This window comes from Anopheles ziemanni, chromosome 3 (genome assembly GCF_943734765.1).
Source record: "Anopheles ziemanni chromosome 3, idAnoZiCoDA_A2_x.2, whole genome shotgun sequence".
NCBI lineage: Eukaryota > Metazoa > Arthropoda > Insecta > Diptera > Culicidae > Anopheles > Anopheles ziemanni.
The window spans coordinates 73,319,053-73,333,402 of record NC_080706.1 but is presented as its reverse complement, the minus strand read 5'-3'; the positions used below and the strand labels follow the sequence as shown (position 1 = coordinate 73,333,402).

The 14,350-nt window shown below is 42.5% G+C and overlaps 1 protein-coding gene across 2 annotated transcripts in view; it reads right to left on the bottom strand.

Moving 5' to 3' along the window:
• Positions 1-1,930: 1,930 nt before the first annotated feature.
• The window catches only part of LOC131286166 (protein phosphatase 1 regulatory subunit 12B-like), a 38,867-nt gene continuing 26,447 nt past the window's right edge, over positions 1,931-14,350 (bottom strand). Inside the window, exons 8-9 of one of the 2 annotated variants that reach the window (XM_058315061.1) lie at positions 5,361-6,210; positions 1,931-2,760 (exon numbers count right to left, since the gene is read on the bottom strand). In XM_058315061.1, the coding sequence (XP_058171044.1) occupies positions 2,291-2,760; positions 5,361-6,210 (1,320 nt within the window). In that variant the 3' untranslated portion in view covers positions 1,931-2,290. The remainder of the gene's footprint in view (positions 2,761-5,360; positions 6,211-14,350) is intronic. The other variant, XM_058315062.1, reaches the window with a different exon arrangement.

Below are 14,350 nucleotides of genomic sequence, written 5' to 3'. Positions count from 1 at the left end.
ATACAAAGAACAAAGAAGAAAGGACAAAACAGAACAACAGATTTGTGAAAGTTATTTCAAAATTGTACATCAAACATAATTGATTTTATTTCGACAGCATTAACGCCTAGTCTTTCTTCTTGAATAAAAAAAAACAAATAGTACGAAAAAAAAGGAAGAGATAGAAAGAATTAATAAATTTACTTTGAAGTACGCGAAAGCCACTAGAGGACGTTGGCAGTCAACGTGTTAAGATCATTTAACAAATATAGTTTCATGTTATTCCTGCAACCCTGCCTTAAGAGAATCCATCTTGCAATAGAAAGCTGTACCTGCAATGTCGTTTCGGATATGCACAAAGCACCGGACACAGCGTAGTAAATAGTTCATCGTTTTTAACATAGAATATATTCTCTCCGGTCGGGTTTTTCACAATTGCTTTTCTTTATTACCACTGCTCCTTCTCGGTCTCTGTTCTATCTATATATGTGTATCTCATATATTTATATATTATATTATATGTGTGTTTTCTGGAAGGAAGGAATCTCTGTTCATTTACGTGCTTTCTTCTACCACCACTCTTCTCGTTTCATTTTATTTCTACTACCAGCAGTTTAGTAGATGAAACACATTTCACTGCCCTATCGGAACTGGATGCTTTGGGTGATGAGGGGGTGATAATGGTGTTGATGATGATGCTAATGGTGATTAAGAACGAACTTTCTTCTTTTTTCTTGAAAACAAAACAAAACAAAAAAAAATAACGCAAAACAAACGGAATATGGGACGCAAAATAATAATAATAATGATAACGATACATGATAAACGACTTTCTAGTCCCGGGTTTAGGCGCGGCGTGCAATCTAGAGCTAGTACGAGGGTGAGTGAGGGAAGTGACAAAAATACTTGTTCGATTCGTTCGTGACTACTACAGCTATTATATATACCGGTAGGTGAGGAGGGTATTGCTCGCGTTTTTCGGAGATGTGTTGACGGAGAACAGAAGCATCATCCGCATGCGTGCTTATTGCCGTTTGCCGGTGTGTCTTAAGTACATTGGTCACTAGGCTTGTCCTTCCCGCGCACAACGGGTGCAGAACGAAATGATACTCGGCAGCTACATCTCATCGTACATTACAGTCGTATTTACAACCTTTTAATTGTTTCAAGCACCAAGGGAGAACGGATGTTTCCCGGGCGCAAAGGAAAACTAATGGGATTGGGCGGGGGGAGGGGGGATACTAACGCTGGGTTGTAAATCCACATCACATCATGTTCACTCTTATTTACGGCAGCTATTCTTTCTTTTAAAAGTAAGTTCCTCTCACTCTGTCTTACCACTCCCATCCCATGTTTACACCCCTAGCTATGTGCTTCTGTTCAGTTCTTTAGTTTACCATTTCATGTTTTGATTTTTCACACCCTATGGTGTACACTTCCCGATCCCTTTTCGATTTTACGTCCTCGTGTTAGTTTGCTTTTTTGTTTTTTATGCTTTTTTGGTTTCAATTCATTTTGGATCCACTGCCTCTCGACGCCTTTTGGTGCCACTTAGACACTTGCGTTCGTCCGGGGCAATTATTAGTAATTACATCATCCTACTATCGAAAGTATTGCTTCGGGTTTTTCTCAAATTTTTTTGTTAATTTTAAATGTGTCAACATTTGCTTCAAATGATCTGGTTTTAATTGATATAATTTATGCGTCCAATGTATGGTCAAGTTAATATACTTTGATTTAAGTACCGTTTCGTTTAAGTCGTTTCCTTTTTAGCAACAGACAGTAACAAGAAACAGAAATTTTGAAGGGCTGTCAGTTCAAATGGTGGTTTTTCAGCTGACAGCACTGGCTGCGCGAACCGGGAACGAACCGGGAAATTTGACATTGTCTATTTCATCGGAGTTTGTTCGGCAGAGGTAATCGAACCGGGTACGCGTATTTATCGCTAAAGCGCCCTCTGGGCGTCAAAGTAGTAACTAACGGTTGATTTTAAAATTCGACGACCCGTTGGGATTCGTGAAATTCAACATTACACTTTTTAGACGCCTTTTTACATGTTTTTGATTTCGGTGATAAGACATTGAACGTCTTCTGTACTTCTGGCTGTAAATAGCTCAACAGCTTAATAATAATATATGTGACCGGTGCTCTGATCTCTGCTTTGCTCTGTTCATGTCTGTCGTTGCTAATGGTTACACATGGAGACTTTGATGGAGCTGAATCCTCCGGTTGCGGTTGTTGAGTTGTGTTGTTGAGGGGTTCGAAAAAGGGACGACCGAGATGTTCTGTCGGGGTTAGCGGTCGCTGGTTTTTACATCAGCACACAGCACCGCCGGGAGCGGGTGCTGTCGCTTACGACGTCACTGGTGTTTCCGCTGAACTTGGACAGCGTGCCGCCGGGTGTGCCGCCTTCGCTCTCGCCGATCGCCGCCACCGAGCCGTGCAACGAGCCGTTTCCGGTTCCGATTACACTGCCATCGGCGTAGTGTGACTGCTGCTGCTGCTGGTGTTGCGTCCGGTGGTTGTTGAGGTGGGGCGACGCGTGCGGATGATGCAGATGGTGATGGTGGTGGTGCAGATCGTTCGATACGAGCGAGAGCTCCAGCGGCGTCCCAGATCCACCACCACCGTTCGGGGACGCCGATCCGCCCCCGTTGCCGATGCTGCCGGAAAGACTCGGAGCGGTGCCGCTCAGGAGCGAACCATTTTCCGGGCTGACACTGGATCGGTTCTGCGAGCGGTGCTTCTTCAGGTCGGCCAACGTTCCTGCGACGGAGGGATCTTGGATTTATTGGTTTTTGCATCGAATTGGGTGTGTTTTTTTCCGCGTGCATGTGAGTGTGTGTTCGAGTGGTTTAATTTAGAAAATTATAACAGTGTTGACAAGAGTTTTGTTTTTGCAAGTTAAACAAAAGAGTTGGAGGTTAAACGAAAGCAAAATATTTTTTTAAGATAGAAAGAGGTGGAGTGGAAGAAAAAAGAAAGAAAAGGACAGTTAGGATAATTAAAACGTCAACTGAATAGTGACAGATCGTGGACATGTTGGATGGTTGATGCGATCGAGCTGAATATGAGCTGCTCCGTGCACCACTATGACGTCTCCTTCCGCTTTTTAAACAAAAACAAAAACATTACAATGCCACCTAAAAGTTTGGCCGAATGGAGAATAAAAAACGAAACCACAATTTAAAGTTTAAAATCAACCTCGGCACACACAACAAGCCCTTCCCGGAAGGGTTCGAGTGGCGCATTGGTCACCGCCATCGAGAAGAATCAGCAAATGAGCGAAACCACAGAAACCCGTGCATCAATTTATGCATGCAACGATCCCTTTCTTTTAATTAAACGACACCCGCTCACCTCGCCATCGGGGAAGTAGGAGCATCCGGGTTTGCAGAGTGGTTTAACCTACGAATTAATGAAAAGGGAGCGCAAATAAACCACACGCCCATGGAACGACCGGATGGGGAGGGATTGTGGGACAGAATCGGTGAAACTTTTTCCAAACTCAATTACGCGCCCGATTGAAGGGTGAAAATTAAAGATTACTTTTTTTCTCAAACAATGTCAAAAAAACGAAGTAATTAGGGTAAATGTTTTTAAAACACTTTAGCACAGTTGCGGTAACTGAAATGGGAGAATTTAATTTGAATAAATCCTAACCGTTTAATGGAACATTCGTTGCGAAATGTAAGTAACGACTTTATCTCAAATATCTAACATTAATTGAAACTGAAATAGAACAATGGAACAAAATAAACATCCTGTTTTCCTAAACCAGTGTGCAAAATTAATACTTTTGTAAAGGTTTGATGTATCAAAAACTATGAAAAAGGATATTATTGGGGTCGTCTCTTTCAAATTTTAAAAATCACTGATTTCTGAGAACCAGCCAGGTATCCCCCAATCAGATCAATTAAAAAATTCGCGTAAATTTGGTGCACCTACGCTTAGCCCCCTATAATTTTATTTTTACTTTCAATAGACAAAAATAATACATCATTTGAAAAAGTATATTTGAATGCTGCTTGAAAATTTATTATAATATAATGAAAAGTAAATTGTTTGGCTTTGGAAAGCATTTTTCCCAGTAAAATTATTGTTAACTTATATGGATGAAGACTGTATTGTTGTGGAAGGAAAATATAGAGAAAAAAACCTTGTCGGTTGTTGCTCTAAAAAAAAGTGAGCTAATATGAACCAACAAAAAGGACATGGTCGATTTAACGATCGTAGTCCGCGAAATAGCATAAGAATGAAGATCTATTATTTTACGGTGTATTACCCCCAGACGTTCTTGCATAACAAAAAAAAAAAAAAAAAAGAAAATGCAATTACGAACCCTTTCGATTCGTAACATATTCCAAAACATATTGAACACGAAAAATTGCGTCCAATCAGTTGAGATGATGAAGGCTTTTCGCGGGTTTTTTTTCGCTCAGTTCCAAGAAAAGGGTTCCTTTGTTTGGAGCACTTTCGCTTTTTTACTCGTTACCCTATCGCCTTGTAAGAAGGCAATCAAATTGGGGTTTGTGGGTTGAGCAAACACCATAGGCAGTTTAAATCGACCATAAACCAATTCGTCCACCGAGAGGCATCTTCGAGGCAGACATAAAAGAAGGAAAGGTTTCAGTTCCGCCGCGCCACGGTTCAATGGAGGCGCCTGGTATTTGGTCGAAAATTCGTCCCGAAAACTCTTCTTTTTTTCGGTTGCGGACGCAGCACAATTTTATGCCAGGTTTTTAAAGAGCCTCCTTGTTCAATCCCTTCCATGTATTTAAACAACCTAAACAAGAAAAAAACCCGGTGACCTTTGCTCTGTGGTCGTATTCCTAACCTCAAACTCCCGTCGTTCTTTTTTTGTGCCCCACATTATTCGCACCTCCTTCGCGAGGGGCTTTTGGGGCGCGCAACTTATCAGTTTGTGGTTTCCTTTTCTTCGTTCCCTTCGTACCTATTCTCGGGGGAGGAATATTTGACGAAGCTTTTCTGATGAACCGAGCGCATGTTTTTCCAATTTCACATTCTCCGCTTTGTGATTGGTTTCGGTTCCGTCGTCGGTGGAACACGAACGACACGGTGGGTTCACGGTTCAAGCAATGAATAATCGTATGAATTTGGTGTGATGAAGAGAAGGCTTAAAGCGGCTGTTTTAAACACAGAGCCACCTGGCACGTGCTGCATGGGAATGGAAAATGGAAAGAAAAAGGGGTGCGAAAGCAGTAGCAATCATAAGGCTGGGGCAGTGGGTGGATGGCACGAGGAAGCAGTGGTGTAAGCGGATGTGCTCCGGTGGACAGGTAGAGAAGGGACACTCGCTTCCTTCCCCTGTCGTGTCGTGATCGTGCGTAGTTGTGTGGAAGTGACGCCGAACTACTTACCGACTAGGACCGTCACCTGGACGTTGATCTTGCCGTTCTCGCTGTTGGAGGTGGAGTAGACCTCGGCGGCGGTGGTGGTGGTGGTGGCGGTGCCGCCCTGCCCCGAGCTGGCCGTCACCGCGGCGGCACTCAGGGCGCCCGAGGGGCTGTTGTGGCTGTTCGCCGGAATGTTGTTGAGCGCACCGTGATGGTGCAGATGGTGGTGGCCGCCACCCTTGCTGACTAGACCGCCGCCCCCGACGCCCACCCCCTTCGACTCGATCAGGTACGTCTCGTCGTTGTCCTTGCCGTCCGGCGAGCGCCGATCGTACTGGTTGAGCGTGGGCGAGTCGTCGCGCTGGTGGCCGTTCTTGTCGCCGCTGCTTTGGTTGTTGTTGATGCTGTTCATGTGGCGCACGCTCATGTTGCCGCCGCCACCACCGGTTCCGTTCACGTGCGCATTCGGTCCAGCCCCGTTCGGGAGGCTGTTGTTATTTACACTGTTCAGATGGGTTGCCGTGCCGTTCGGATGGTGGTGGTGCGGGTGATGATGCGGGTGATGGTTACTGGTGTGATTGTTATTGTTATTATTGCTGCCATTGCTGCTGATGATGGTGGTGGTGGTGGTGGTGGTGGTGGTGCTGCTGCTGTTGGTGTTGTTGTTGGGCGTGCTTGTGCTGGAGGAGATGGTGTTGATGGTGGATGAGGAGGTGGTGGCATGCGGGGAGGACGCGTTAGTGCGCACGGAGGATGAGACGGACGAGACGGACGATGGCTGATTGTTATTGTCACCGTTTGCTGCCGTCGCCGCGGCCGCGACCGTCGTCGCGCTGGCCGCCGCCGCCGCCACTCCGTCCGGGGTTGTGTAGCCCTGAAGGAAGAACGAAAGAAACAAACGAAGGAGGAGGATGAAAAATGGGTTTTTATGGCAATGATATTTCCTTCGTCTTCATCATCCTTCATGAATGTATTTCATCCCAAATTGATTCATTGCTTAAAGATAAAATATAGAAAATTTGATCAATTATATTGTTGTGATGCAAACACATTTTCTTAGCAATGATAAAACCATAAAAATTGTGTATTGAGTTTTAGATTTCAAAAATTGTCACAGTTTGTGCATTGAATTGCACACATAATATCGATGATCATAGTTTGCTTATCGTTAGTTATTAGTTTCCGACATTTTTATTGACGTTTGCTGTATCGATTTACACAAATTATCGTAGTTTGCGTTTCGAAAATTGCTGTTACACATTGGAAATCTTTCTGCTGTAATTTTGTGTACAAATTTCTGCATGACAATGGCTTGTAACTTATTTGAAGTACTCTTAAAACTGTAGATCTAATTTTTTAAATAAAATTATGTACGGAACTATAAACACAGGACGGTGTAATTTGAAAATCTATGTAAAAAATGAAATTTTTAAATCCTACGATAACTAAATACGACTGTTTTTATAAAATACATCACTGCAACAACAGCATGAACTAAGCAATATTAGGAATATTACATATCTTCGTTCAAATAAAATGAATTAAGAAAATTCTCCGAATCCGAATGTGAACACAAAAAGAAGAACTGTTAGTACAAAACATCTTTTTATCAAAACGAGTCAACAATTATTGGGGGGCGTATTATTCACGTGAACATACGGTGGTATTTTTAATGAATAATAGCAAATGAAAGTGAATCAATCATTAAGTGAAACATATTCCGTTTTCTTGTACAAAAATGTAAAATATGTGATGATTAGACTCCGTTATAAATAAATTTAAACGTGGGAAAATTATTGAAAAGGTCGGATTTGATTGAAAATTCCAAAGCTTTAGTCATTTAATTTGCTATTGTATTTGATAAAAATGGTACTTCTAAGCCTATAGAGAATAATATATCTCACTTAAAGTTTATAGTTGCCGACAATCTTTTACTGAATGAAAATCATCAAGCTGTTTACGGAACTATTTTTCATTCCAGACAATTGCACATCCATCTAACCGTCTTCGAGGGATGTTCAGTCAAGTTTCGCCTCCATCGCTATAAAATGTAGTTCAAAAACAAATGAAGAAACCTATTCGGGCATGGCATTTTTTTCTCTCTCCACACGCTCGATGGCCTTTATCTATTGTTTCCGCCTGAACGGTGCGACGAGAACGTTCGGCGAATGGTCTCTGCCGGAACGGAACGGTTCGTTTATAATTCATTCATCAAATCTGCACAGCAAAAGGAACGCGCCGCTCGGTGTCGGCGGGTCATTCCTTTCGTAATTAATTAATTTAAGGAGCATCATAATCATTGCCGTTGCCTTTGTCCTGTTTGAGTACGTGCGCCGCTCGGAGCCGGCCGGTCGCGATACCTACCCGATACCGAAGACCGATGATGGTGTCGTCCAGTGTGGAGTCTCGCTTCTTGTCCCGCTCAAGATAAAATACGCGTCTCATTTTCGATTTAATTTTGAAGGAAAGGTTTCCTTCGCGGCACTTTTAAGCGTTCCCTTGATGTGCTTTTGTGAGCGCGCACAGTTTGAATATGTATAAATTCCACCGAATCACTGACTTGAAGAAACGCTAAACACTTTACGCAAATTTGGAAAATCTAACCGACTAAAGAGAATAGGGGGGAAAAAACATTGCTGGGACACAATTTTCTTCGAGTGATAACCGTCAGCGTTCTCTCGCTGCTGTAATCAAATATTGGAACTTCCACCATGGGCTAAGGCAAAGTTTTCCTTGGGCAAACTTTCGCGCAAACGGGGCACGGGAGGACGGAAAACTTGGCGTTTGTTTTGCATGTTTATTTTCGCTTACTGCATAATGCTTACTGGGTGAGGAATAATCTTCGGATTATTTTTCGAGCAAGAATTAACACGCCCTGGGACAAGGATGGATGCCGAAGGCAAACAGAAGTGAGCCCCGGAACAATGCAAGATGTTGACAAACTTCTTGGAAAATAGAAAAAAAAGTAATACTACATCAACGGTAAATCGAAGAGAAAAAAACAATGAAACAATTATTGAGAATAAATAAAGGAGCAAAAAGATGAAAAGAATTTTTCGTGTCCTGCTTTCGCTCTTCCTTGGAAGGTCCATCGTCGGATTCTCACGGTCGTGTTTGGATCTCAATTGAAGAGATAATTAAATTTTGATAAAACTTTTCATCGGCTCTCCTCCGGATGATGCCGGTTACATTATTTAGCATTATTTTTCAAGCGCATCAAGCGCTTTGCTTTTCAAAGTCTCTTCCTCAGTCTCTATCTTGTCATCTTTTTAGAGAGCTTACTAGAAGTTATAGGGTGTTAAATTTAAATTTAACGTGAATTTTCAAGTGGAAAGAAGTGAAATCCAATGCACTTTCAATGCCCGCGATGGACTTTATTGCACTTTTTTACAGCACAAAACTAACCTTGAACGGGGACGTCCGTTCAGAGCCAATTTAAAAGAAATAAGAACTCAAATGCTTTAGAAATGCAGTGGCGAATTTACGCCATGATTTATGACCGTGCTTGGTTTGACCGTCTCGCTTCGCCTGCATAAAAAGACCAGAATTGAGTTATGGAAAAACAAAAACCCAAAACCCAAACCCACCCATAAGCTCACAAAAGGCGCACTTCGTGGGTCGAATATACGAAGGCGAATGCAACTAAACTGCGGTCATGTCCTTCCAATGGGCTTCGGTGTCCTCGGCCGAGCGGCGCAGATAGGCATGAAGCATCATCACAGCCAAGCAGAGGAAGACGCTTTTTGGTGTTATTCAGTTCCTTCCGCCACCCTCGGACCGGTCGGACGGAAGCAGGAAAGGCGCGGTTAAGGGTTCACGGTTGAAGGCGGTTACGCTGTCCGGAAGTCGAAGCCGGTAAGCTTTCGGTGTGTACCAACGTTGGTTCGACCTTCAACCGTTCGAAAGGAAAATTCGTTGAATATGCAGCAACGCAAGTGCGAGGAACGTAAACACCCAAAATTCGACGTCCTCCGCAAGGTCGTAAAGGCAAATGATAAACCTCAACAAGAAATTCATTTCCAAAGACAAAAAGTACGAAACAATGATCACACAACAATTGTCCGATTATGGGCATCTTAAAAAAAACTGTTGATTATAAACGAATCATTTTATTGTTTGTCATTTTATCAACTTGTTTACCACTTCAAACAAAAATACAAATTACGTAAGCAACGCCACGACTTGAGCCAACCAACACGTAATGACAACGCGTGTTTATAAATAAAACAAAAGTAAACAAAAAAGGTTTGGCTTGGGGCCTGCACGATTTGCACAAATTGTTTAAAGCCCAAGTAATAAAACCTAATCAAAATAAAAACCACCAACGGGTCGCTGAAAACGTAGCTCAGGCTTGGTTGGTTTTTTCCTTATGAACTTATCACACACATAATGTGTCCGTCAAAAATCGGCACCTTATCCGGTGGACGTGTGAAGGCGGAAAATAGTTAGTATACAGTGGTAACACTCGATGAAGAATAGTGACCGGAGTGTTGGGAGGGGAAGGCGTTCCGATGGAACAACAACACAAACGGAAACCAAGCTAGCTGAAAGTGAAACCTCGGTTTGCGCGCCAACCGTGCGTGGCCATCACAAGGTGGTGGGTATTATGGTTTTCCCGTTTGGTGAAGAATCTCGCTATTGCTATTTTCCTCTTTTTTTCTTCATGCTTTGTTCAAAGACCTCCCTGCCAGAGGGGCCCTGCATATTTCGTACGGAGTAATTGTAATTGGTGATTCGCGCGAACAGTTACAACCGAGAGGGGGGACGTTGTAAATGATTTCGGCTGGGGGGGGTGTAAATGGCGGAAGCAGTTGGTTGGTGTCCTACCACGCGCAAAGCTGTGCGCAACTTTAATTTGATAATTGACGTGGCACAGCCTTAGGCAAAAATGCCAAAAAGTGGTAAAAGAGGAACCGCCGTCCGTCCGTCGGTATGGACTCAGAAAATAAGCCCGAGCCCTTTTGGGGGGCGTTGGAATGCGAATGCGTTGATGCGTAGATGCGGTGCGTGCGTTATAGTCGGTGAAGTTTGCAAGCGGCAACAACCGGCAACGCTGGAAAAGGGTTAGCATTTTCCGATCGTTCGAGACTCCAACCGACCGGGTCGAGGGAGTGGTCAATCGAATGTGATTGATTTCCACATACCCACCCTAAGTGCGGGGTCGGTGTGCTTGGGAAATTGTGAAATGGTTTGTGCATCTCGCAGCACAGGACACTGTCCTCCCCTGTTGGCAATCGGTATTAGATATCATTGTTTCTACTACTAGAACTTTTGAAAGCATATTGTTGATTTTTTCCACTCTTTTTTACACTTCCTTAGGTATTTTAGGTATGATTTTAGGCATTTTTAAATTTGAAAGTTATTTTAGTAATAAACGGAAAATCGGAATATCTTAAATAGATTTAGCGATAGGAATATGACTCTCTTTTAAGATTTTAATCAAAGCTAATAACATTTGCATAAAAAAATAGACAAATTTTAACGACTTTTCATGAAAAACCGAAAAACACCAGCAACTTTCTGTTGAAAGTAAAATAAAAAGTAGCAATTCTTTTAAATTCATAACAAGTTTGACAACTGTATCATTTAAATTGAATTAAAAACGTTAAACCAACTACGTTTGATTATTTGGTGAAATATCCAGTTTTATCGCGGACCACGTGACTAAATATCATTTAAACCCCAGACGTCATCAAGTGGTAAAAAATCCTGGTACTTTATGTAGCATTTGAAGCTTGTTATAGTATATTTCAAATGTTTTGGGGTCCCTTAACTCCCATAGAACGCCATATCGTGGCTAAAAACCAGCGGGAAAGATTTGCACAAAATTGCTGTTCCGGCGTATGGAGAAGTGTATAGTGTGCAGTGCCTTACCGTAAGGTCGGCTTACCGGCCGTCGGAATATTTTTTGAAAGTACTAAAAAGATGTAACTTTATAATAAAATTTACTTCATTCAATTAGCTTGGTTAACTTTTTTCTTATCGCCGATGAAAATTTGTCTATTTTTTTTAATGCAAACTTTAATCATCATGATGATTCTAATATTTTAAGGACTTTTTTAAACAAAATTTACTGTTTAAAACAGGCGGAATGATATAAAAGTTACCATACAAATTTAAATTCTGAACAGGGATTTTAACCCTAAAGCCTTGAATGAGTTAGTAAAAGTATATTAGTAGCTAGAGGCAAATGTAAATCCCCGTTTGTGATTTATTAGTGATTCTAAATCACAAGGAAAGATTCGATAAGGAATTTAAATTAATACTTAAGACTTAGGATTTAACTGACAAAAAACATATAAATTCGGTCGTGAAGGTTTAAAACATTGAATTCATTAGTAATATTTTGTTTGGTCCTTTGTTCTTACTCAGCAACAGTTGATGTGCAGAATAAGTAAAAATAAACAGTTGAATGTAAAAAAAAAACTATGAAACTGCAAACGCTTTTATCTGAATACAATGTAATATTAAAAAGGACTGTGTATGGAATCAACAATATGTTTAGGTCATAGGTCACATTGGGAGGAGTAGGATGTTTCGCTTTAACACATCACAAGCCACTCTAAAACGAGTTTGTACTTTTTTACAACACCAATCTTATTTTGTTGCATACTCCCGAAAGAATGCTTGGCATACATTCAAATTTTTTCGTTGCGAACTGAACCAAGCGTACAGCAAGTGGCAGTGGTTTTGGTTCTTCATTGGTCGCCGGGGGGACGACTTCACACAAGCCACGAGCCGTACATCAAGCCAAAGCACATCCAACTTTATGGCGTCCCCTTCGGTGACGGATGGATGTTGGGTCCGTAAAGGGAATGCCGGAGAGTTGAAAAACAAAGGTTCAAAGGCACACTTTACGAGTCTGTATATTGGTGAGGATGTTGCCTGGTTTGTGATAGTCCAAAACGAGCTTTAATTAAGATCCGTTTGGTCGACAAAGAATGCAAGATACAATGCTGGGGACCTTCACCAACGAGTTCCTCTATTCGGTTGGAATTTGTGTTATTTCTGAAATTGTGGCTATGTTCAACGACTCCAGGTCCGTGAATTAAGAGTTCGTTAAAATACATAAATATTTTATCTGCCACATTGTAACAAAGTTTGGAAAGCGTTATCTGCCATGTTGTTTCAGTTTACCACCATTTCAAGGTTTATTTTTGATTGAACATGATCGATGGACGCATTCCACCGGGATGTTGAATATTCCGTTCATTGCGCCAAACAACTCGACTTTGATGAATCGCTATTGAAGTAATTAAATTTCCATTCGTTTTCCGTTCATCTCGACGCCGTCTAGAGGTTGGTTAGTGACAATCATAATTCACCGAAAGTATTTTTCGTCCGAAAGTCCGAGAAGAAAAACGATTGCAATCAAATCAAACAAATTTGATCACCATCGGCTATCGGGTGAGTGTAAGCTCTCGCAGCTTTGAAATGGAAAATCAAATCAAAATCAGCTGGGGGAAATTGTGGACAAACGAAAACTCGCGGCGAATGTTGGCGCCTAATTCATACTCCGGCTCATAATGTGAATTCACTTGGTTGATTTAAAACAGTTATCACTACCGCTGCTGCGCATTCGAAAAAGAAAGTGAGTGCGGTGGCCGAGGAACACTTTTTGGAACACCAGACCGTCGGTGTTCAACCGACGCCCGGGCGGTAAGTGGACCAACGCGCAATATTAGCTGTTCCACCTCGAGGATTCGCTGCTACTGCTGGGAGATATGCGCCCGCAACTGCACAACTGGTGATTTAAATCCTGTTTTCCACTGCATTTTCCCGCACAAAACAAACACGCACTCCGGCACACGCCACCTCCGTTAGCACGGTTGCGTTTTCCTGCCCACGGACCACAGCCGATGGCCCTCACCCGGGGTCGCCCTCCAACGAAATTGCACTTTAGTGAAAACCACTCCCGCACCTTCATCGGTGCGCTTCCCCCACGAACGGTTTCGTTTTCCACCTTTTGCCACTTGTGCCACTCTTCGGAGGAAAAAAAAACACACACAGCAAAAAAGGATCAGTTGGCGCGAAGCTGGTCTAAAGCACCACGTGCGCACGCGTGCCGTACTCGAACCGTCCGACCGTTGAATGCGAACTGAGCGCGCTGTCCGTTCCGGCGCACCTCCAGGGGCCGACTGGATGTGTGTTCCGTATGCATTCCCCCTCCTCACCACACCCCCCCTTTGAAGGGCGAGCGGTGGAAAATGTTTTGGTTTTGCGGATCGACACCCGTCCGAACGCGACGTCGTTCCGTTCCGTGGGCGTCCACCAGTTTTCATGGCGTTTTCATTTAAAAGCACACCAACATTGCATGTATGTCTTGGTGTGGGTGTGTGTTCGAGCGGGCGCGCGCGTCTGTGTCACCGACACGGTGCCCGGTTAGGGCCATCATCATTCCGATAGGGCACCATTTCTATCACCACGATTAGAAGAGGCTTGGTTTTAAAGTTAAAAACCCACGAAAAATGCATGAGCTTCAACGAACGCTTCATCATGTTTTCAAATGTTGTTACCCTTTTTAAAAATGGTTGTGTGGTTGTATTTTCTTTTTTTCGTGGCTGAATAAATTGGCCAGGTGCGTGTCTGCTATACTTGGGTCAAAATAAATGTGCGCTTTCAAGGGAAATGCTTTTGATGAAGCATTGATTTAGTGTGTTCCATTTAGTTCTTACAACTGTATTCGTGTTCATACGTTCTTGAAACGTGTGTGATTTTTTTTTAATATGTTTTCCTTCCATTTATCTGTTCCGTGTCTTAAGGTGACATGATAATGTTGTTAATGACTCCTTTATTACTCTACACATATGATGTTCCACACGTCAGCCCAAGGTTCACATTTTTATAATCATTTCATTTGTTTTCAATCGATGTTCACACCTTACCGCAAGGATGTTAACATTTAGTGTATTTATTGAATCGCAAAGGCCACCGGCGTGTACTTGTCGATTGCATAAAGCTTGGCAATTTCCTTCCCGTCACGAATTCGAAGGTGAAAAGCGGATTTAATGAGC